Genomic DNA, 25,377 nt, shown 5'->3' with positions numbered 1-25,377 from the left:
TAAGTATTATGTCATTAAAACTGCTTTAAGATTTAAAGTGTTCATTTTGAACAATTTTGAACAGCTTTGTTGTGCAACTTAATCTACTATTACTCTTCATAGTAATATATGCATTATTTAAATATCAGCTGTTTTTGAATCGTTATATAGTCAGTTCAAAATATGTTAATGCTATTTAAGTTGTCTTTCTTCTAAGACTTCAAATATATCATCTAGTGTGCTCTGAAGACATGTCAGATGTTCATCTAACTCCTGTTCCAAATAGCTAGTAATGAGGCATCCTATCCAGGTATCAAACATATTATATCCAATCCCAAAACCATTTGGCACTACTGGTCCAAATCCACCATGATTAATTGCTGGAGTGCTTAGTGTACTGGTTGAAATGTTAATGTGGTTTATGTTTTTATAGGCTGGATCTGTATAAATATCAGGAATAGTTCCACCTCTGCGCTGAACAAGGTACTTCAAAGCAAATAAGTGGCGATCAAATCCTTGACCTGGATAAAAAAGAGGCAGATTCATTGAATATAAAGAGTAGGATATTTATACTATGAACACATTATAGGTATGTGCAGAACATGATGAAATCAAGCACCATCTAACCATATACATATTTACTCTGAAGACCCATCAATACCAATAAACTCTGAACACAATTAACATTTCTTGCATTGAAGTCATGGAATTCAGAGTGCTTCATGTTTGGTCGACTGTGGAATCTGACTAAGTTTGTTCCTTTATATTGTTTCTTATTTCCAATAGCTATGCAAGAAAACAACTTCTCCTACTTTATCATGTTAAAATATAAATATTATAACTCTCCAAAAAGAGAATGAATAGTTTTACAGTGCACTTGAATTAATTTGTATGCTTTTGCTTAAGTTGTTGCATGAATCTAGCCATTGGCTTTCTATAATTTGGGGTATGATTTAATGTGTGATATATAAATCCAAATATCTGTGACTTATACAATAAATTGAAGTTAAGCATTGTATTATCAGTACAGTGACTCTGCTTTCTGCTTTTAGTATTTTATGTTATTAATTTACCTAAATTTTTCTCCCAAACCTTTTCCTCATTCTGGTCTCTATTTACTTTTTCATCTTCCCTGTTATACATTATTTCCATATTATTTAAAATATAAAATAGCTATTTTATAAATGACAATAAAATTTATCTGAAAACTTCAGAATTTTTCATGGGATCCTAATTGGCAATGACATACACAGAGACACACACACACAAACACTAGTGTAAATTTTGTCAGAAGGAATACAGGATGCTTATGAAAATATCTTTTTGTCCATTTTTCACCAAACATTCAAAAACCAACTATAAAAATGAATGGCGACATGAATTTTAGCTGCTTACCTGTAACTATGGTTGTTTGAGTGACCATCTGTCCAACAAATACATGGGTTCTGTGCCTGCATCAAGCTCAACCAGAAATCTTCTGTAGGTGGGATTTCTGGCAGAAAGTGTATCCCTACTGTGCATGCTCCTAGAAGAAACTCCTGCATTTCCCTCAGTTCTCAAGAGATTGTCATTTCAGTTCAGAAATCAGGAATACCTACCAAGGCAGGCACCTGTAGCAAGGAAAATGGTGGCTCAGTAAATTGTGGCATGGATGACAAGACAAAGAACTATAGTTACAGTTAAGCAATCTATTCTTCATCATAGTCTCTGGGCACCCCATATATGGATAATAAGTAAGAGAATCTTGAAGGCTGTGGGTCAAGTGCTACAGTTTAGAGAGTAGAGGATAATTCTGCTTTGCCACAACTGGCATTTACTCTTGCCAAAGGTCTACTTGGTAGCGTCTTACAAATGTCAACTGTTCGGACCAAATAGTTTCTTTATAGAGGTCCAACCAAATCCCACAAAAAGAACTCTATAAATTGATGTTGGCATTTCTCACATCATAGAGAAGCAGCAGATGGTATGAGATAAACCAACCAATATAAAGCAATGAGGGGTTTATACCAGATTGCATAATATCATAAAGAAAAAATTAAAGGCAGAGAAGAATGGAACTCCTTGATGTTGTCTAAACAAAATGTCATAGATTACTGCATATCTAGTGAAAGAAGAATGCTCTTGGGATGGAGAGAAGATTGCAATAAGAGTGCATTAATAGCTTATTTAAAAGGTAACTCCAACTCACCTTTGGAAAAGAAAATCCAGTCCATTTGTAGTATCATCTGATCAAGATGTAATTACAGAAATGAAGGGGATCTGCTTTAAGAACATACAACTCATGACTAAGCTAACATAATCATTACAAAGAAACCTAATTTAAGGAGATATTGATGTATAGTGGCCAATGGCTGAATGGCTTCCTTGTGAATTAGAAATGTATGATGGAAAAATTCCATCGTGACACTGACTCTCTGGGAGACATAAGATGAAGCATTAGGCCATTTCTGACATGTAAGAAGTGTTTAAAAAGTCATAATATGTTTACAAGAAATTCCATCACATCCTTTTAATGTCTTGTTCATAGAACTCCCAAATGAAGATAACAAACACAAGGATCATGCATCTTCCCATATTCAAAATCAAGAGAATATGTAATTGTAAGAGTTGAAGATAGAGACCCTGAAATAAATTTAATAGAGTAAGAAACAAAAGCCAGAGGATCTTTTTGTTGCTAGAATCTGAAAACATTTTAGTGAAGTACATCAAAAGATAACTGTGATGATCTTTAGAATTCAATAAAGGTAGGATTTCATCCCATCTCTAAAAAAAGACATTTTCCCTTGACTACAATGGCAATCACAGTAAACATTCAGAACTATTGTAAATAATTTTATTCTAGGTGTTTCCCTATCAACTGAACTTTGTTCACTGGAGTAGGATGGAGGCAGTTGGCTGAAAACTAATGATATTTGGGAGAGAGCTTTCATCATCATAGAACAGATACTTTGCTTTAAAAAACAATGTACAAACCTACTCAGTATTTGCTTCCAAAGTCTAGTATGATATACAACCAATATGGTTGATACCATGAATCTGAGTAAGCACTGAATAGCAGAAGCCAAATCTGAGAATGTTGACCTATGCTATGAATAAAAGATAAAAGAAAATGGTGACTCTAGAAAGTGCATACTACCTGATAATCCAACTGGATGCCAATATATACTGTCAAATTAAAGAAGGGATCAGAAAGGCTTTGCTGTATAAACTGTATAAACCAGTCTATTTTCACTGAGTACATTGGACCTATTTGTTTGTTTAATAATAGATGAGATAATGAAGCCATAAGCCAGTGATCAATGTAAATTTGAGTGCCCAAGAAGTGGAGATGTGCCACCACTTTGCATTTGCTGGAGAGCATCTGAAACTGGAGAGACGTGCTCCGCAGTGTAAGGCAAATACTTCTAGCGATATGAGTGAAAGACTAGATGGAAGCAAACATCTTTATTATATCTATGATCTACAATGCAAATAAATCCCTTAGATAGGAAAGGAGAAAATTGTTTTACAAACTCATTTGCCTAAATTTTAAAGCTTGAATTTATCTGGAGACCATAAAGATGTAGTATTGTTTCTCTCTTTTTTGCTTTGCTACCAAGTAATAAAAATTAGTCTTGATGGGATGGTAGAAGGCTTGATTAGAACTGGAGTTTTTTCCTACAAAATAACAATCAGCATTGTTTGACTGGCAGGAGAGTGTGACACATCTTTGCATGGTCCCTGCTGTTGGATAATTACAGTCACTCTAGTCAATACTGAAACATCCAATGTAATAGTCTGTAAGGCTTTAGAAAATGAGGCAGCCTGAAATGAGAGCGTCATCTGATATAATCATTATGTTAAAATATATGTTAAAAATATGTTTTTAAATCCTTTGTAATATGCTGTGTGTCCTGGCACACTAGGCCTTCTAGTCAGTTTTGACCCTCCTGTGAAAACTCTGTGATAGCCAAGTACAGATTCAAAGTTGAATAATCTCTATCAAGAATGTAGAGACACAGTCAAGACGTGCAGTACTTATCAATACTTATTTGTTGCTTGGAAAGCTGCAGTCTCTGAGAGTAAAATGATACCTAGCTCCTTTTTGTGGTATGCTAAATAAGAGAGAAAAGAAACTATTTTCTCTGAGAGAAAACTTAGCATGCTTGATCACTTGGAATCCAACTTTATTTCTTTGGAAGCTGGATTTGTTGCAAATCCTTAGCTCAATGGAAAAAGTCTGATAGGACTGATGTTGTCCTATGTATATAAGCTTCAGATGAACAAACATTTCAGAGTGTCAGCCTGAAAAGCTGGCTGTGAAACCAAGGGCTTTGTGCATAGGAAACATACAAAGAATCAGTGGAGATTCTATGAAATAAATCTAATTCAGTTGGTACCACAAAATAAGACAGATGGCGTTCTGGGGATTAGGCTTTCTGAATGCAGCTACTAGTTATCTTGAATAGATGGCTGTGTTAGGGCAAAGATTGTCAGGTTTATAATGGGTGATTTGTTCAGATGACCACCTCAGTTTATCCAAAAGGACTACTTCAAGCCTAGCGAGGTTCTGTACCCTTGAAATGATCTACAGTGGCAAATGGAACTGGTAAAAAGGATCAGCCAATACTGTATTACTTGGGCCTATTTTATCCCTTAGCAAAGGTAGTTTTTGTCAGCTTAGACACTAGCAGTTGGCTCGACTTACTGATGTCAAGATAGAAAGGAAAAAGCACAGTAACAATAACAGTAATAGTAACATTTGATTTGCTTTTCTCTGAAAAGAAATAGCTTGTATCAGTGAAGCTTATTACTCCATTTAAATAATGATGTTCTTTCCATTTGCTCCTTGTTTCCCTTAAATTCCAAAAGGGAAGGGGAGGAAGCAAAATTTCTTAGTTCTGGCAATGTTTACCCAATTAGGAGTGCTTTGGGCCCCCTGAGAGGGATTGGTGGACAAATTTTTGTTACCTTTGGCCTAGGAGCATGAACTGTATGGATTCACTTCTTGCTAAAATCTCAGTTAAAGAAGGTTCCAGATAGAGTTTCAGTGCAAATGCAGAACACCTATGCCTTTTGCACAGAGACCACAATAATGAAGAACTAGTATTATTGTGACATGATATACACAGTATAGAAAAGAAAAAGGAATATTGAATTAGGTTTTCAATTAATTTTTAATTAATTAGTCAGCGATTAATATATTGTTTAAGAATTAGAGGTAATTCTTGCTCAACAATGGTAATTGGAACTGGAATTTCTGTCGCTAAATAACTGTAAAGTGTTATGTTACAATTTTAGGGCGTGTCAGATTTGTCAACTTTCAAATTCCAAATATTAGGGGAGTTCAAAAGTTGTGACGTGCCTTGGGATTGTAAAGATATTTTGGTTACTTTAATATAATTTAGAGGTGCTTGGTAAGTACATAAATATCATAACTTTTTAACATTTTGTTTCATTTGTTACATGACTATGCTGCTTAGTTATGGTAGTTCCACCAGTCCCTAGTTGCCCTTATTAAGTGAATCACTGTGGGTCATTTAAGTGAGGACCTCATGTGATTGCAACTTCAACTTCCTGTCCACTTACCCATTAACTTTGTCGCAAATTGCAATTGTATGATTCTGGGAAACTACAATGGTCAAAAATGTAGACCAGTTACCAAGTCTGAATTGTGATCATGTGACATTGTGTGTCATCATTGTGCAGGGTGAGACAATGGCTGGAACTGTGAGGACCTTGTAAGTACCACTTTTTTCAGCACTGTCATAAGTTTGAATGATCACTAAATGAGTGGTTGTTAAGCAAAGTCTCTTTAAAAGTGAATTACTATCATGTATGTCAGATGCAATGTATAAAATGGCCACAAATTTTTTCCAAACTAAAATACCAATGGATCTTATAGATTTAGCATTGGATGTTATAGCAGAATGACCTCATTTACACTATTAGTAACATGCAGACTGGCTTTTACAATGGTGAGAATGCATTATGTCTGGATACTGCTATTGCACGATAGAAAATAAAAGGAAAAATTACCGTAAATATAATAAATGCCAAGGCAAGGTTTTTTTATCACAAATTATTTAGTTTTGTTAAATTTAAAATCCTACTACAATACAGTTTGTGAAAATGGACTTCATTAAGTAATGGCTTATAATTACTCCCCAAAGTGAAGACATTTCATTCACCTTGTTTAGAAGCTTGAATTTTGTGGTATATTTATTGAATTATATATATTTGTCCTCAACAGTATTTAGTAAATATTGAACTTGCATGGCTAGTCCTAATAACTAAGCTGAACCCATATCAAGAAAAAAATAATTGCTACACGGTTGATTAAAACCGCTTCTCAAATTCTTCTTCTTCAGTCTAAAGAAATACATTTTAAAAATCTAAGTCTGTATTTCTAGGATAATGCTACTTAGAAATATCTACTTGTAAAACAAATATACCAAGATTTAAATTACTTTAAATATATATATGGCCACCTATCTCATAAAACAGAATTTGGGATCATCCAGATATTACTGAGCTTATATGGTGCTTATGAGTGATTTCCTTCCTTCTATTATAGAATTCCCAAGTAGAACTGTAATCCAATGTTGGCTTATTGCTGTCTCCCCCCCTCCCCCGCAAGTCCTTCTCTAATACAAACAACTTTATTTAATAAAAAATAATAATCACACATCCCCTTTCAAAATATTTTGTGCCCTAACTATCCTCCATTTGGACAGATGATACTTTCTCATTTAAATAGATGCTATTGGTAGTCCCAGTTTAACAACCACTCGGTTGTTAAATGAAACAGTTGCTATTGTTAAGTAATACCATAACTCTACTTATTATTTATTTTGGCTTTTACTTTACAAACCTTTGAAGGTTGTAAATGCAAGAACTGGTCGTAAACTTATTTCTTTATCATTGTTGTAGCTGCGAAGAGTTGTTAAAGACGAACTACTTTTAGTAAATATTGGTTAATATAATTAAAAAGCAAAATAGCCCTCAAGTCAAGCTCAATTCTTGATGACATTATGGCAGTTTCTTGACGGATATGGAAAAAATCTTGAAAGTCCTATTTAATTAGTGCTTGGATTAGGATCACCAGGAAATCTCAGCATCGTAGAAGTTGAAAAAAATGAATAAGGCAATATCTAGCAATCCATTTTATAGTGCCCAGAAGGAAACAAAAAAATGTATCCTTTAGCAGCTTGCAAAAATAGCATTTTTCTTCCAATAATTAAAAAAGCCTATATAGTGTAGCAGTGGTATTAAATTAGAGATGGGGAGAGTAGGATTAAAATCCTCATTCAACTAGAAAGCATAATGACTTGAGTTACTTGGAAGACAGACAGATATAAATGAAAGAATTAAAGTTTAAAAAATGTTGCTAAATTCTACATTTCTCTATAACTTCATACCAAAGCTATAACTATCACAAAGTTGGAACTAAGAACTAGTTAAACTATGTGAAAATTTCTAACTATTCTTTCCATAAAGTACATCCCACAACAGAAACCCCGTTCTTTTCCTATTCCATTAAGTAAAATGACACAAGTTATTTGACAGTCTACGTAAATATTATTCCTAGACTTTATCACAAGACTTAGCTAAAATAAAATAACAAAATATTGAAAAGACCTAACCTAGTGTAGCTTCCAACTGCAAGCGTCTATGGTGCTTTGAACATTCTTCGATCATATTTCTCATATCTTGAATGCTATGCTTTCCTCGTTCAGCAATAAATGCATCTGTACACTTTTTAGTGTACACAGATGTTGGTCGAATTGTTTCAGTGCGACCATGTTTAAAAGCTGCAGTACTACATGCTTCATAAGAAGGAAGAAACTTTCCATACTGATGATAGACAGCCATTTGACAAGCAAGTTGAAACACAGCATCCGGACTCAAGTTTTTATTCGTTATATACGCTTTCCCATATTTTTCATATCTAAATGATTTTACTCTAAACCTTTTCAATGTTTCATCAAATTTCGTACGTGCAGCATTTATTGCAGATGTTATTGAATCATTCAGATCAAATTCAAGCTTGTCAGAAGCTGTAACAAACAAAGCTGGACTGGATTCTGGCACAAGAGCTGGATGCTCTGTACTGTCTCTATAGACTTCATTAATGAAACGCAGAACTGCAACACCATCTCCCCAGGAGTGTTCAAAATTTATTCCCGCATTTCCATCACTAGTGACAATCAGACTAAAGGATTTGTCAAACCAGCGATTAAAACCATATCCATGAAGAAAACAATGAGTGAGTTCAATTTCATCTTGTGGGGAAGCATTATCTAAACAAAGGCAGAAGACCGAACTGTCAATTTTCTTCAAGTTTTCTTCATTACCATTTTGGACAAGTTGCTGCCTTACATTTGCCCAAGTATTTCTTTCTTCAGTTGTGAGACATGAAAGTTCAAATCTAGGCAAGCGATCAGCATCAAATATTATTTGTGCTAAATGAGCTTGAATTTCAGATGGATGTAGAATGTTACCAAAAGGATCCAATACTTCAAAAACGTAAAGATGACCATTTCTCATCACCAACAAATGTCTTGCAAATTCACTTGTAAATAATGTATCCTTACTTAAATTAGGTATCCTGGTACTATTGAAGAGAGATTTATACTGTGACATGTCTAAAGGATAAGCATTCACTAAATATGCTCCGTACCAGGATAGAGTAGATGGAAGAGCGCGGATGAAAAGTTTGAACATTTTGCTTTGACCCCATTTGCGGTTTACATAATATATATCTGGCCGTAAATAGTCATTCTTCAAGGTGTTAAGAAACTTTAATGCTGAAACAACAAGATTGGTTGCTCTAACTACTTGATTATTGTATCCAGGTTTGGGATCAGGATTTAAAGAAATGAAAGGGTTGTAGTTGAAAACAACTGACTCTCTCGAAGAAAGATACATGTCATACCAGGGTCCTACAAAAATAAAAATAATTCAGTTAACAAAATACATTTAAATATTTAATATATAAATTGAAAGACTGCAGTTTCTACAGATGTATTATGGAAAATCAAACAGGTCCCTTCAAATCTGCTTCGTTCTACATTTTCTTTAAACATCAGAAAAGCTGCATTTATTTTTGTAACTTTCTGTAAAACATACATTCTTTCTTAATATACAAATTTAAAAAACAAACATCTCCAATATATGTGTCTGAATATGCTCTTAGTTATGATCTGTGAAGTCAGAAATAAAGAAGCTAGGGAATCTAGTGAATACGTAATGTTTAGTTTTTTTTGCTGAGACCTTCAGTTTGGCTTTTTGTACCATGTACTTGATGTATGGCATATGACCCTTCAGCATCTCCTGAATATAAATAACATAGATTGTTAATCATAGTGCCAATACAGCACTTCATTTCCATTACTTTCACTGGATTAAACCAGTTCATTTATTTCTTATAAACAATTCAGATTCTATCATGACCTCGATTTCTGTGACATAATTGTATAAGAACTCTCCATACTGGAAACACCTTTAATTAAATTAATACATTATTTTTATTTAATTATATTTAAACCTTGTAAAAAATGGATTAATCTCAAACTAATGCTATGTAATATTGTCACTTTTAATCAATTAAATAAAAATGGCACACCCTCAGATTTGTACAAATTTCTTTAATCTGGCATTAACATAATTTGTTACTCTAGTTAGTTCTATCCAAACATCTGTCTGTACCACAATCTTCCAGGAATGATTTTGAGTTCAGATCAAAAGATGTTCAAATTGATAACAAATGCAAAGCTATTCTTAAGTTTTGTATTATTACTGGATTGCATTATTGCTATTGGTATATCAGTATGAGTAATGGGAAGCAACTTTTCCACTTTACTCATCAGATGGCATTAATAAAATATAGTTAATCTGGATATAGTTGAAAGGCAATTGATTTGACTGGAATATAAGTATTACTGTATCTTTAAGAAGCTGCCCAGCGGTGCCCAGCAGTGCTTATAAGACTGTAACTCCTTCCATCCACCTCTCTGCCCCAATCTATGCCCTTTTGGCTGTCCTGCATAGTCCACTTGGCAATGTCAGTATCAGGACTGAAGTAGAGGCCCATAACCTCCAGCGGGCTCATCCTGCTGTTACCGCCCCCAAGCCTCTATATCAGCTCCAGCACTGCCCTGCCCCTGAGAAATACGGTGGCCAGCCATCCCAGCACCATTGTGCAAAGCTATCATAGGCTTTGCTGCGTCCAGTTGACCTTTGCCAATTTACTCCTGCCGCTAACCACGGTATGCTTGGCCTGACTATATTGTTTGCAAGCAGCTGCTGGCCATGCCAGGCTTCTTCCCAAGGCTGTGTGCACCATTCCTTCTCCAAACTGCATGCCCCATTTTCACAATTTTTCAGAAACCTTCTGCTCTTTCCCAGGTCTCACAAAATCAAGTGCACTATTTGCAGAAGAAATGACACCCATGATTTGGAGAATTAAGTCTTCCAAAGCCCTGTGAGAACGGGGTTTATGCCAGTCTCCAAATAGGGTGCCTGTTCTTGAAAGTCCTGGGGAAGGTTTCCAAAAGATATTAAGCATGGAGGTTAATTAAATCATTAAGAGCCTAGTCAAGGTCCAAATTACTTGCTTGCAGATGACCTTTAAATTACTCTAGGAAACAATCAAATTCATGTGGGCCATGGAACTCCAATGAAACAGTTTACCATCCTGTTTCCTTCATCATCAGTGAAGATGCTATTACATAACCTACTTTTTAAGCTTTGGATAAAAAAACTACAGTTTCAAAACAGATACTATACTTATAAAGCCAGATCATCAAAAACAAAATATATTTGCTCAATAAAAATAATTAGCAAATAAAACAAACTTAAATAATGTTAAGTCTGACTCAAAAATAATCAAGAATATTAAAAACAAACCTGATATATAACTTGTATGATTATTAATCCGATCATGTTCAAGAAGATCACGATGTATGATCTTCCCCTCTCCTTTTCCAAACTCTGTAGCAATTTTTACAGTATGTCTAGAAATTACAAATGGATTAATAATGATATTGCACTTGAATCATCATTTATATTGTAACTGATATAATTATAACTACATTTATAATTTATTATTTAATTACAATAAAATATTCTTGTTCCATATATATAAGTGGTCAGAAACTTTTCCAGATGCTGTGTACAATCAAATGGGAACAAACATATATCATGAAATTGCCCAGTTTTGTGAGATTTCAGTGTTTCTAACTAACCTCAGATTTTGGAAAAATTGTCTTCCACAAAACCAGTCCCTGGTGCTAAAAAAGATTGGGGGTCCCTGTTAAAAGGCATCAGACTAGAAACTGGGAGACTTTGAGCTGTAGTCCTGCCTTAGACATAAAGCCAACTTGGCCCTGTCACTCTCTCTCAGACCTAAGAAAGAGACAATGGCAAACCACTGCTGAAAAACACCTTGCTAACAAAACTGCATGAATTTGTCCAGGCAGTTTCCAGGAAGTAGACACAAATAAAGGAAAAAAACACATGTACACACTTTAGGCTATATGGTACTGCTGTGGATTAATATACATACGCTAATGCCAAAGATTTCACTGAAAGGACAGCTTATAAAAATAAAAAAGTGGCACAATGGACAAATTTACCAATACTGCCTGCATTTTATGTGTAACAATGTAACAATAGTTCAAAGGATCTTGGCTTATGTTCATGTGCAGAGTGTTACCTGATCATTTTGTTTGCCCCCCCATTAGTCAAAGAAGCTAAAATAAACAGAACTAAAAAGAAAGAAAAGCTGTAAACTGGAATTTCTGGTCTTCCACTCTCTTTAGAAACCAGAATATAGAAACAATATCTATAGTTTCTAAGATTGTTGTGGAAACCAGTTAGTTTATAATTATATTGTCTCTCCTGCTAGTGAAACAAACCAAGTTGGAGCAATTGAGAAAGATGCAACAATACATTCTTTTTTTTTTTGAAAATTTTATTGATTTTTAAAAACAAACATAAACAAACAAAACATAAAACATAAAAACATAAAACATCTTTTTTGAAAGCAGCTTGATCCCGGGTTACATCTCTTCGTACAGACACAAATTCAAGTTCATGCTCATTTTTATATACCATTCCATATCTTATTACCATTCTACATTTTCTATATAGCTTCTCCCCTCTTTTAACTTTCTTAATTTTATTTTCTTTATTTCATCTCAATTCAGATCATTATCCTTATATTCTTTGTCTGTCCTGTTTCAGCTATCTATTATCTTTTCTCATTAAACAAAATTTCTCCTGTAATCACTGATTGGAGTATGACGCCTTTATATCTTTCCCCTAAAATTATAACACTTAATATAATACATAACTTCCGTTCGGACTCTGCTTGGTACATTCTAAAACTACACACTGTATTTTTTAAAAAAGAAAAAATTATGAATATATAATATAATTAAAACAACAATCCATACCAATTCAATTCTATCATTAATATTAATATTCATTTAAATCTTAAACATTTTACACATTACTTTTCAAATAGGTGTCATACTTCTATGGGAACACTTATAAACTTTCCATAGTTAGTTCCCCCCCACTTCACTTATATTTTATAAAACATTGAGTCATTAAAATGTTCCCATTCCTTCCTAATTCAATTCTCTCATTATTTCATTTCATTTATTTTGTTCACAAAAGTTTCACTGAATTACACTGACTATTTTATCCCACTTTTTAATCATATGTTATTTCCAATTTTCTAACATTATTTCTAATACAAATATAACAATACAATTTTATGTACCTTTGCAGAATCACTTTTTCAGTTAAATTTTCACCCATTATCTCTGAATAAATCATGTTTCTTTACATCTTGCTCCAAACCTTTGTAACTTCTCTTCCCTTCCTTCCTCCCTTGCTTCTCTCTCCCTTTTTTACCCCCTTGTCTCTCCACCTCCATTTCCCTCTTCTGTATTCCCCTTTTCTGTTGCTTTCTAACATTATATCCACTTTTCACATTATTTTTCCCCTTTTTGGCTGTTTTTTTAGGTCTTAAATTCTCCATTCTCTTTCCCCCCTTTCTTCCCCAGATAAAGTTACTTGTTCATTAAAGATGGCTTCTTCTTTGTCCCAATCTTCTTGTTGCGCAGTCTTTTCTTGTAGTTTCTCATAGGTACAGATCGCCATTTCTAAGAATTGAAAAACGGAGCCAAAAGAGCCCTTTCCTTCTTGTTCCTCTTCTTTATATTTTTTAAATTCCATTTTCAGTTCATCCACAAGTGATGCCATTGTAGAATTTTTTTTAAACAACCACCCAATTGTTTTTAGTCATTCAAATATAATTTCCAAAAATCACAAAGTCACCAAGCAATCCAAATACACACAAGCTGTTTCTTTTAACACTTTCTTCTTTTTTCACTTTCTCTTCCAGGGGTTACTATTTAGTTGCAAAGTTCCAGTTAAAATGTATCTTTTAAAAGTCTTATTAAGATTTAACTTTAGATTCTTTTGAATTCCAGGCAGACTCCTCCTTCCAAATCCTGCCCTTATTATTTTCTTCTCCCTTCCCACTTATAGCAAAGAAATTTTTTTTTTTAGTGTTCAGAAATCTTTGTTGTCCCCTTGGCATTTAATTATATTTCCAGTTTAATTACCTATTGGTGCCAAAGCGGATTTTTCCAATTTCTCATTCATCTCTCTTCGCTGTCAACGTGAGGAAGGAGAGTGAAAAAAAAAACTTTCCCTTTTCACTTTCATTCGCTGCTTCCGAGTCTTCTTTGGGAGCGATGTATCTTTTATAAAATTTAAATTCCAGGATACATTAGTTGTTGTTTCTTATCCCGGTCAGCCAAAACTTTCACTTCTTAACTTCCTCCTGCACTTTCTTTTCCAGATGAGTGCTTCTTTGAGGCGGCCATTTCTGACCGCTGCTCTTACCGCCTTCGGGAAAGGGAGTTTAGCCAGCCGAGGAGGAAAGATGTGGCTTTCCTCAACCCTGCTGGGATCTCCCCCTCTTCACCACCTCTACGGGGTGGCTTAGCCCCGAAGCCAGCTGGCTTGGGGCGCTCCAGCGGCGAGCCCAGGCAGAAACCGAGCACAATCGCGGATTCCTGCCTGCCGCCAAAGCCCTGCAAACCGGAAGTTTTTCGCAACAATACATTCTTATTGATCATAAATGATAAGCCAGAGTTCTACAGAATTTTCAGCTAGTGCTACAGTATGTATAAATATGGCTATTTAGTCCATTGATCTAATAAACAACTGTCTAGAATTCCAGACAATAACTTTGCTCAGTAAATCAGGAGATACTGAAGGCTGAATCTGGGATTTGGCAGGGAAATTGTGTGGTGTGCACAAATCAATAATTCATCATTGCTCTATAATTCCTCCTCTAGGCAGAGCCAGCAAGACAAAATCCACTAACAAAGAGTTGACAATTTAGAATACCAAATACAATTATTTACAGAGAAACAAGTATTTTGTATATTTTTATCTATTTGTATTTTTAAAATATAACTGCTGTATCTGTTCTTTTATTATATAATTATATAATGTCTTTTCTTATACCTGTATTGTCCATCATTCAATAGCGGTTTCTGAGCAGCTAAGTATCTATTGATAGTGTCTTCCAGTTTAGGAATAGGCAACCTGAAAATGGAATCATTAAATTATAAATTGGCATTTCATATCAGTTCTGTCATCCCATATATGAACTTAGCTGTTATTTATTTACAGGTTTTTTTGAAGAGCATAATATTATTTCCATCAAGGAGAATGGCAGCAATCCCTCACTCACAGATGATTACCTTAACCCAGCTTCCTGTCACCTCCCTAGATGTTTTCACCAACTAGGATAGACAGATAGACTAGATATAGCAGAGTATATATAACCATATGAATAAGTACCTGTTTTTTTCTACTGATTCCAAAACAAAAGCAGTATTTGATAAAATGAGTCTTACAATTGTTAGATATATTTGTAATATTTGTATTGTAATAGATCTTTGTAAAGAATTATTATTTCATAAAATCTAACTTAATAAATCTTAAGTATAAAATAAATATCCAGGTTTATATGTAAACAGATCTTAGATGAAATTACAGATAATTATGAAATCCTTACTGCACTCTGAGCTTAGTTGTTTGTTGGCAAATATTTTATTACCTAACTAGGTAACATAATCGGTGAAAATAAGCAGGAGGTTTACTCCCTGTTTATACACAGTTTATATATAGAACTGTCCTGCCAGTTTTGATGGAGGTGTGGGGTTTTTTTTCCCCTTTTGATAGTTCCTTGACTAGGATATTTTTTCTACTTGATGTTTTGTCTGGTGTTAATCCCTGCTTATCTGAATCTGGACTGCTGTAGACTTGTGTTCTGAGCTTTTTGTTTCCTTCTTAACTTTAATTATCTTTTTTGAATATTGTGTAAATATGGTTTGCGTCCATGTGTCTACTGACAACTGATTTGTCAGAATGCCAAGCTTCTAGGAATTTACTAGCATTTTTGAATTTGGCTTGATCTAAGATGCTAACAGTTTTTCAGTTGAAACTGTGGTTGAGTGTGTCCATGTGTTGTGAGACTGAAGTGTTTCATTGTGTCTTGCCATTCATAAATGCACTCTGCTAGTCTGCCCATTCATCTTACACATTGCTGTACCAAAGGTGCTTTTTTTTAAAGAGAAACTGGACTTTCTGGTTCTTTTTTAAAGATATTTCCCTTCTTATCCAAGAAGCTTTTTCAGCTCTGATTGGATGATGGGAAATGGAGTCCTCCAGTTGCTTCTTCAAAAAAAAAAGCACCTTTGGGACAACCATGACCTGGATGACTGGGAATCTCCATAGACATTACACAGTGGCTGTTCTTACATTGTATAATGTAGACGACTCCTGTTTTTTTTTCTTGGGCAACTGGGTATTTTGGTTTACTTAAGATATTTTGGAGGACTTTAGTTGGTTTGTGTGCTGTGGTTATACCGTGTAATTATAATAGTCTGTTGGCTGTTTTCGAGATCTTTTTGATGTGTGATAGTATTGTCCTTTTCATGGCTTGTGCTAGTTGTGCTGTAGTGGGTTAAGTGGTCAGGCACTTTTTGATAAAAGTTCCATAGGTATACATTTTGTTGATAGATGTAGCCTGTTTCTTTTTTTCTGGTATTCATAAAATGGATGATCAGATCAAGAGAACCTTCAATGACCTAAGCAAGAAGGGTCAAATCACAAAAGAACAGTGGTGGATAAAAAACAGAAAACAATACCCTAATCAAGAAACTACTAAGGAGAAAAGCCTACCCCAACAAAACTAGCAAGGCAAATTACTCTGTAACAGCAAACAAATTCTATACTTAATCACACTGAGGATATTGCCTATTTGGGTAATGAAGTGCTTGCAAGCAAACAGCCAGGCATAGAGAGCATAAGAACCCTGAGCTACATATTTTCTTTTCTATTAAATGACTGTCTTCCAAACATTTCAATCTTTGTTTCAAACATTTATAAAAATGATTTCAGAAGTAACTTTTAATGATTTGAAGAATTTTCTATATAAATTCAACTTTTTATAATTAAACACTCAAGCAGAAAGATCAAGCTTTCCTAATATTTGTTATTTTGATTCCTTTCAGATAATTAATTTTTTTTATTAAAGACAAATTTTATTAGTTTTACAAAACAATACACAAACAATCAAGGCATAATAACATAAAAGATCTTTTCTAAGAAAACCAATAGAACATACAAAATAGTTCCAAATTGTAATATATATATTTACGTTATCTGTTCAACTTCGTATCTTATCCCAACTTCTCCTTTTCATTCTATTATCCAAATTATATTTCTTGCTAATTAAAATTTTATTGCCTTTCAAAAATAATACACAAACAAACAAAACATAAAACATAAAAAACATAAGACACCTTTTCTGAAAGCTGCTTGATCCCGGGTTAAAACTCTTCGCAGACACAAATTCAAAAATCATATTCACTTTATATATCATTCCATATCTTATTACCATTTTCAATTTTCTATATAGCTTCTTCCCTCTTTTATCTTTCTTAGTTTTATTTTATTTATCTCATCTCAATTCAATTCATAATACTTATTATTCTTTGTCTGTTCTATTTCCAGCTATCCATTCATCTTTTCTCTTTAAATATATTTCTCCTGTACACTGATTGGAGTGACGCCTTTGACTCTTTCCTCTAGCTTAATAATACTTAATATAACACTTAATTTATATTGGGATTCTGTTTAGTACATTCTAAAATTACAGAATAAATTTTATGAGAAAGACAAAAACACAATAACAAAATAAAAGCATATAAGACCACTATCAATACCATTAAAAAGCTAATCATATATATTAATACTCATTTATATCTTAAACATTTTATTCTAAATACACATATAAAAACACAATCTTATGTACCTTCCAGAATCCCTTTTTCAATTAAATTTACCCACTGTCTCTAAATAAGTTTTGTTTCTTTAAATCTTGCTTCCCACCATTAAGGCTTCTCATCCCCTCCTTTCTTTCTTTCTTATTCTTCTCCTTGCCCTTTTTACCCCTTTGTCTCTCCTCCTCCCTTTTCTTCTTCTGCTTTCCCCCTTTCTGTTGTTTTCTAACCTTGTATCCACCTTTCATCTCATTTTTCTCTTTTTTGGTTGTTTTTTCAAGCCTTAAAATCCCCTTTTTCTTTTCCTCTTTCTCCTCCTCCCCAAAAAGAACCAATTGTTCATCAAAGATGGCTTCTTCTTCTTCTTTGTCCCAGTCGTCCTGCTGCGTAGTCAATTTTTCATAAGTGCATACCGCCATTTCTAGAAATTGAAAAAGAGTGCCCAAAGTATCTTTTCCATCTTTTTCTTCTTTTTTATATTTTTGATATTCAATTTTTAGTTCATCCACAAGCAATGCCATCGTGAAGAGAAATTTTTTTTCCAAAACAACCACCCAAGTATTTTTAATCAAGAATAATTCCAAAAAGCTCCAGTCACCAAAAAATCCAAATAAACTATTTCTTTTAATACTTTTTTTCTTTCTTCTCTTTCTCTTTCTGGGGTTACTGTTTAATCAAAGAGTTCCAATTAAGATATGTCTTTCTTTAAAGTTCTAGGCAATCTCCTCCTTTTTCAAATTCTGCTCCAATTTTTTCCCCCTCTCCCTTCCCACTTACAACAATTTTCCTTTAAATGTTCAGAAATCCATACCTCCAATGCGGGTTTTCCGATTTCTTAAGTTGTTAAATCCAATGTCCAGGAATCCTTTATCCCTTGGCTTTAACTTTCAAATTGAGTTACTTTCGGTGCCCAAATAGATTTTCCAGATCTCCGCCTGCTATTTCTATGGGGTGGGAGAGTGAAGAAAAAAAACCTTTCCCTTGACAGCTTTCTCCGCCGCTTTCCAATCTTCTTAGGGATACAATGTATCTTTCAGGCAATTCAAGCAATTCAGTTTCCAGGATGTTTAAGAGTTGTTATTGTCCCGGCTCAGCCAGCACTTTCACTTCTCCTGCTTCCTCCAGCACAAATCTTACCCGGCTGCAGGCTTCTTTGTGGCGGCCATTACTGACCGCCGCTCCACCACCTTGGGAAAAAGGGGTTTTTCCGGCTGAGGAGGGGGTCTGCGACACCCCCAAACCCCTGTCCGGATCCCCTCTCTCTTCGGCTGCCTCTACATGGCAGCCATATCCCCCTGACCCATTTGGATCGGGGGCACCTTGGCGGCAAGCGCAGCAGGAATCTCGGACAGTCGCGAATTCCTGCTGCCGCCGAAGCCACGCAAAACCGGAACGCTCAGATAATTAATTTTTGAACCCATTCAGACTATTTTACTTTTATAGGGTGGAATTTGACTATTCTATTTTTAGGGGAAAATACAGGTGAAACTCGAAAAATTAGAATATCGTGCAAAAGTTCATTTATTTCAGTAATGCAACTTAAAAGGTAATATATGAGATAGACTCATTACACGCAAAGCAAGATAGTTCAAGTCGTGATGTGTCATAATTGAGATGATTATGGTGTACAGCTCATGAAAACCCCAAATCCACAATCTCAGAAAATTAGAATATTGTGAAAAGGTTCAATATTCTAGGCTCAAAGTGTCCCACTCTAATCAGCTAATTAAGCCATAACGCCTGCAAAGGGTTCTTGAGCCTTTAAATGATCTCTTTTAAGGAATCACAATCATGGGAAGGACTGCTGACCTGACAGCTGTGCAGAAAACCATCACTGACACCCTCCATAAAAGGTAATTGCACAAGAAGTTGGATGTTCCCAAAGTGCTGTATCAAAGCACATTAATAGAAAGTTATGTGGAAGGGAACAGTGTGGAAGAAAAAGGTGCACAAGCAGCAGGAATGACCGCAGCCTGGAGAGGATTGTCAGGAAAAGGCCATTCAAAAGTGTTGGGGACTTTCACAAGGAGTGGACTGTGGCTGGAGTCAGTGCATCAAGCGCCACCACACAGAGACGGATCCTGGACATGGGCTTCAAATGTCGTATTCCTCTTGTCAAGCCGCTCCTGAACAACAAACATCAGAAGTGTCTTACCTGGGCTAAAGAAAATCAGAACTGGTCTATTGCTCAGTGGTCCAAAGTCCTCTTTTCTGATGAGAGCAACTTTTGCATCTCATTTGGAAACCAAGGACCCAGAGTCTGGAGGGAGAATGGTGAGGCACACACTGCAAGGTGCTTGAAGTCCAGTGTGAAGTTTCCACAGTCTGTGTTGATTTGGGGAGCCATGTCATCTGCTGGTGTTGGTCCACTGTGCTTCATTAAGTCCAGGGTCAATGCAGCCATCTACCAGGAGATTTTGGAGCACTTCATGCTTCCTTCCACAGACAAGCTTTATGGGGATGCTGACTTCATTTTCCAGCAGGACTTGGCACCTGCCCACACTGCCAAAAGCACCAAAACCTGGTTCAATGACTGTGGGGTTACTGTGTTTGATTGGCCAGCAAACTCGCCTGACCTGAACCCCATAGAGAATCTATGGGGCATTGCCAAGAGAAAGATGAGAGACATGAGACCGAACAATGCAGAAGAGCTGAAGCATCCTGGTCTTCCATAATACCTCAGCAGTGCCACAGGCTGATAACTTCTATGCCAGGCCGCATTGAGGCAGTAATTGCTGCAAAAGGGGCCCAAACCAAGTACTGAATACATATGCACGCTTATACTTTTCAGAGGTCCGATATTGTTCTATGTACAATCCTTGTTTTATTGATTGCATGTAATATTCTAATTTTCTGAGATTGTGGATTTGGGGTTTTCACGAGCTGTAAGCCATAATCATCACAATTATGACAAATCACAGCTTGAACTATCTTGCTTTGCATGTAATGAGTCTATCTCATATATTAGTTTCACCTTTTAAGTTGCATTACTGAAATAAATGAACTTTTGCACGATTTTCTAATTTTTCGAGTTTCACCTGTAGGAAGTTCTTCATAGAAAATATGGGAAATATGAAATATTTCAAATGTTTAAAATATTTAATTCCATAAAGTACAAAATAGCAGATTAAATATTTTACTAAAGTATTCTGGATTTTTAATGTGTTTTGCTTGATATTATTAGGTTAATCAGGTATTAACTTTTTTATTACTAATTTTTAACTTGCTTTTGCATTTTATTATTAATTTATTATAGAGTCACTTTATAAAAACAAAACTTATTTTAAATGTAAATAGTAAATAAAATCTACTGTCACCCCACACTTTCCCAGTGTCTGTGCTCAGTAATTTCTTGTTTAGAACAAAAGAAATTCTGCCCATTTAATCATATAATGGCTGTTTTCTTCTGAGATAACAGATAATCAGTTGGAAGGGACCTTGTAGGTCATCTAGTCCACCCCCCTGCCCAAGCAGGAGACCCTACACCATTTTTGATAGATGGCAGTCCAATCTCTTCTTGAAAGTCTCAAGTGATGGTGCTCCCACAACTTCCGAGGGCAAGCTGTTCCATTGGTTGATTGTTCTCGCTGTCAGAAAGTTTCTCCTTATTTCCAGGTGAAATCTCTCCTTGTTCAGTTTCCATCCATTATTCCTTGTCTGGCCTACAGGCGCTTTAGAAAATAGCTTGACTCCTTCCTCCCTGTGGCAGCCCCTCAAATATTGGAATACAGCCATCATGTCTTCCCTGGTCCTTCTCTTTTATTAGATTAGCCAAGCCCAGTTCCTGTAACCGTTCTTCATATGTTTTAGTCTCCAGTCCCCTAATCATCCTGGTTGCTCTTCTCTGTACTTTTTCTAGAGTCTCAACATCTTTTTATAGTGTGGTGTCCAAAACTGGATGCAGTACTCTAGGTGTGGTCTTACTAAGGCTTTATAGAGTGGTATTAGTACCTCACTTGATCTTGATTGTATCACTCTATTAATACAATTTAGGATTGCATTAGCTTTTTTGGCTGCTGCTGCACACTGCTGGCTCATATTTAGCTGGTTGTCCACTAAGACTCCAAGATCCCTCTCACAGTTACTGCTATTAAGCCTGGTTTCAACCAGTCTATGTGTATTTTTGGTTTTTCTTGCCTAAGTGTAGGACTTTACTTTTGTCTACATTGAATTTCATTTTGTTAAATATGTTTATGGACAATGCTTTTGGGCTAAATCTGAGCCTCCTTTTCCTGTGCTTGAAATTTTTCCAATTCAGCAGACAGTCATGGATTGCATGTGCACAGTGTCAAACCTAAAACCATTTTCAGCAGCTTTTTCCTAGATCCTATACTTTTTGTGGGTAAATACATATTCATTGCCACTTCCATCCCTATCAGTGAAATGGTGACAAGCAAATCAAACCACGGCATTTTCCAGCAGCCTATATTTCAGTAACAGGCTGCATTGAAATGGACTGTTGAAATAGGGCTTTCTTGCTTGGTCACTATGCCTACTAGCTCAGATAACCTGCTTGCAAAAGTAGGTACACACACACCTCAGGCAACATATCAGCACCTGTCATTCTCTGATAATTTTTCTCATCCCATTTCTCCTAAAAAAAACAGCAGGCCAAGTAGTACTGAGTAATTCCTCTTCCCAACAAATGCTTGCCTCATTGGATTCTCGGGGAGAACTTCCTTGAAGAATATTTTTGTCTGGACCTGAACTTGAATATTTTTGCTTCATTGACAATATGATGGGGCAGAAAGAGGCTATGGGCTTTGTATGGGGATCTTCATAGGAGATATTAGAAAAAGTAGAAGCTATCCCAGGTCTCTGTCTAATCCCGAACTCAGAGGCTCTACTCCCACGGCAACGGGCATGCTGTTTTTCAAACAGGCCCAACGGCTTAAATAGTACTGTTTGGGTTACACTCACAGAATGTGTGCGAAATGCGGCATCCAAGTGCCTTCCCCTACAATCGAGTGGTCCAGCTACATTGCAAGAATGGCTGGAAAAGGAGAAGGATGTTTTCGATGTATTCGGAGTCCACTTACTCCCCTCGCCCCCCCCACCCCAATTTCCATGAAACATAGTGAACGGCAGAGGAACCTGGGCAAGCTGGGCTGGAAATGCATGGTAGGAATGGTGCTTCGATGCACGAAATGATGATCCGTGTCCTGCTCTGACACGATCCCCTCCGGCTGTCCCACGGTCCTCCAGTACTGGCGGCAGCTAACCGCGCACCGCAGCATCGAGGCCCCCCACGGGGGCTTCGCTCGGCGCATGTCAGGCTGCTCGGCCCGGAGAGGGAAGAGAAAAGGCGAAATGCCACCCCACCGCAACCGGCCTTCGGCGGCACGCGCTCCTCCAAATGGCGGCAAACGGCCGAAGGCGGCAGGAAAGAAGGCCTCCGCCTGGTATCCATGGCAACCGGAGAACGCCAGGAGCCGTTTTCGCGTCTGAGGGGGCAGCGCGGGCGGCGAGCGAGGCCGTGGTGGCTGCCGATCTGGCTGACCGCTGCGTTTCACCCCTGCGGGCCATGGCGGACGCGGCCTATGAGGAAGCTCAGGCTGACCGAGCTTTATTGCTCAATTATTTATAGGATACCTAACTGACTTGGAAAGCATTTTCCCCTCCCTACCGTGTCGTAGGAATAGCTGAGAATCCACATTGTCGCCGGTCCCATTTACCGAGGCAGCCACCATCTTCTATTCCCATCTCTCCCCTAAAGGGCGACATGTATGGGATGGAATTTACATATATTAAAACACGAGCTGTAAATTAAAACACGAGCTGTAAATTAAAAAATAACAAGGAAATAAAGCTTTGCATATATATTCGTTTTTTAAAAAATCCCGATAGAATTTCCTAAGGCTGTTTTTTCGGTAGATTTATCAATTGCTTTGAGACATCTTAAGTACACGTGAATCTAAACACTACAGAAATATGTTGTATCTGGAAAAAGAATAAACATTCCAATTCAACTTTTCTTCCTTTTTAAACAAAGGAAGTGGGGCAGTGACTCCTTTCTGTCTAAAGTATTTCACCTGCCATGAAGAAAAATGTTGCCGGAAGTCAGGCAACATAAATTATTACTATTAATAATAATCAGGCAGATTTTTTTAATGCTTCATCTTCCTAAGAAGTCACAGGAAAAAAATCGTTTTTATGATTCTAATTTATCTGATAGGATTACCTTGTAGTCAATGTTAAAAGCCACTGACACTGTCATTACTTTCTGGCTGGAGGGATGGATGGATAGAGCCTAGCAATCGCTTTCCCATTAAAATCTAATTAATGAAAAAGCATGTTGCCCAATAAAACTTCCCTAGCTTTATATCAGTAATATTCATTGTATGCAAGTCATTCTTCAGGTCATCTGCAACAAATTATGGACACAACTCTACAATAGCCAGATATTATGTTTAACATAAATAATTGCAATGTCAGAGGTTTAAAATGAAACGAAGCATCATTGCTTATGATTCAGACATTGATATTTTGTGCCTTTCCACTTTTGGGGTTTCAAAATGACTTCTTTATTTCAAAGCATCCTCTTTAAATGCAAAAAGTAGTTAATAAAGATGCTGTTAGTAGATTTGTTTTAGAATTATGTACAACTCCTTTATAAGTGCTCTCAAGTTAGTTTAGTTTAGTTTACTTTATTGTCATTGCATCTTGTACAATGAAATTAAACACCATATATTCAAACAAAGAAAATAGAAGATTGCTATTTTTTTTCCATGAGTTTGATTTTATTATATAAATCTGAAATAAATTTCTTTTAAAAATGTTTTGTGGTCCTGAAAGTTCTGTCTTAACATCTTATTTTATCACTATAATATAGTCCCTGAAAGAGATCACAATGATGTTTGTTTAGGTTATAAATCTATGCAGTGTGTGTTTTTTAGTGCTAAGTTCTAACTGCATATGTTTGTTGGTTCTGTCTGTACGAACATGAAGCTTGAGGCTGTGATTTTTTAAAAAAACTTTTCAGAGTATTTTCTTGTCTCTAGGAAATTACAGATCCCATTATGGCAGGGGTCCCCAACCACCGGGCCGCGGACCGGTACCGGGCCGTGGAGCACTCTCTACCGGGCCGCAAAGAATTTTTTTAAAAAAAATGGCGGCTTTCTTCACCTTCGGTGAATGCTGCTGGGATCAGGGATCAAGGACACAAATGAAAGAAGGGGAGGGAGGAAGCAACCGAAGCCTGTCCTTCTCTCTGGGTCAGCTCTCTCAGTCTCTCTCTCGCTCCTCCACCAGCACAGGAAGAAACTGCTTCAAAGAAGCAGGGGAGCTTTTCCTGTCGCCGAAGCGCCCGTTTCTCCCCCCCCCACCCCGTGCGCCCGCCCGTGCGCCCGCCAGCGCCCGCCCGCGCGCCCGCCCGCGCGCCCGCCCGCGCGCCCGCCAGCAGCAGCGCTGGGATTCAACCCAGTGCTCCGTTCTGCCTGCCTGCCTGCCTTCGTTAATGGTTGAATCGGAACAGCTTCGGCTGAGTAAAAGAGCGAATAGTTATTATTCTCAGCGAAGCTGCTCCCAAACAACCAGAAACTAAGGCAGGCAGGCAGGCAGGCAGAAACGGGACACTGTGGATTGAAGCGGGCGGGCGGGGTGGGGGTGGGGTGAAAACGGACGTTTCGGAATAGCTGCGGCGACAGGAAAAGCCCCCTTCTCTCTCCCCCCTTCTCTCTCCCCCGGTCCTTGCAAAATTTTCTGCTTGAAACCGGTCCCTGGTACAAAAAAGGTTGGGGACCACTGCATTATGGTGAACAAAGTTCACTAGACTTACTTAAATAACATTCCCTGCCTGCAATATCAACTAAAACGGGCATGTCTTATCCTTAGCCAAAGAGCCATAGGGGAACCTAAGCCTCCTTAGAGCTTTGACAGTTGCCCAATAGCAGCTGACAAAGTTTATTGGCCTGGAATTGGCACCGTTAACTCCCAACTCAACTCCCAATTGGGTTAAATGGAAAAATAAAATAAAATAAAAGAGGACCTAAGTACTGAAATAGCAAATAAATATATATTTCTTTGGCTTCCTTTA

The 25,377-nt window shown here is 36.6% G+C and overlaps 1 protein-coding gene across 1 annotated transcript; it reads right to left on the bottom strand.

The window, feature by feature from the left end:
• Positions 1-73: 73 nt before the first annotated feature.
• LOC113415267 (carnitine O-palmitoyltransferase 2, mitochondrial-like) lies at positions 74-22,726 on the bottom strand. The gene is made up of 5 exons (XM_026672598.2): positions 22,437-22,726; positions 14,515-14,595; positions 10,870-10,976; positions 7,605-8,903; positions 74-500 (listed from the first exon to the last, which is right to left on the bottom strand). Exons 1-5 carry the CDS (start codon positions 22,610-22,612, stop codon positions 172-174), a joined length of 1,992 nt encoding a protein of 663 aa, XP_026528383.1. The 5' UTR covers positions 22,613-22,726; the 3' UTR covers positions 74-171.
• Between the last annotated feature and the right edge of the window lie 2,651 nt (positions 22,727-25,377).

The sequence above is a fragment of the Notechis scutatus genome, chromosome 2 (assembly GCF_049901735.1).
Source record: "Notechis scutatus isolate UNSWTSFEM ecotype Mainland chromosome 2, rNotScu1.2, whole genome shotgun sequence".
Lineage (NCBI taxonomy): Eukaryota > Metazoa > Chordata > Lepidosauria > Squamata > Elapidae > Notechis > Notechis scutatus.
This window is presented reverse-complemented; position numbering and strand designations above follow the sequence as displayed.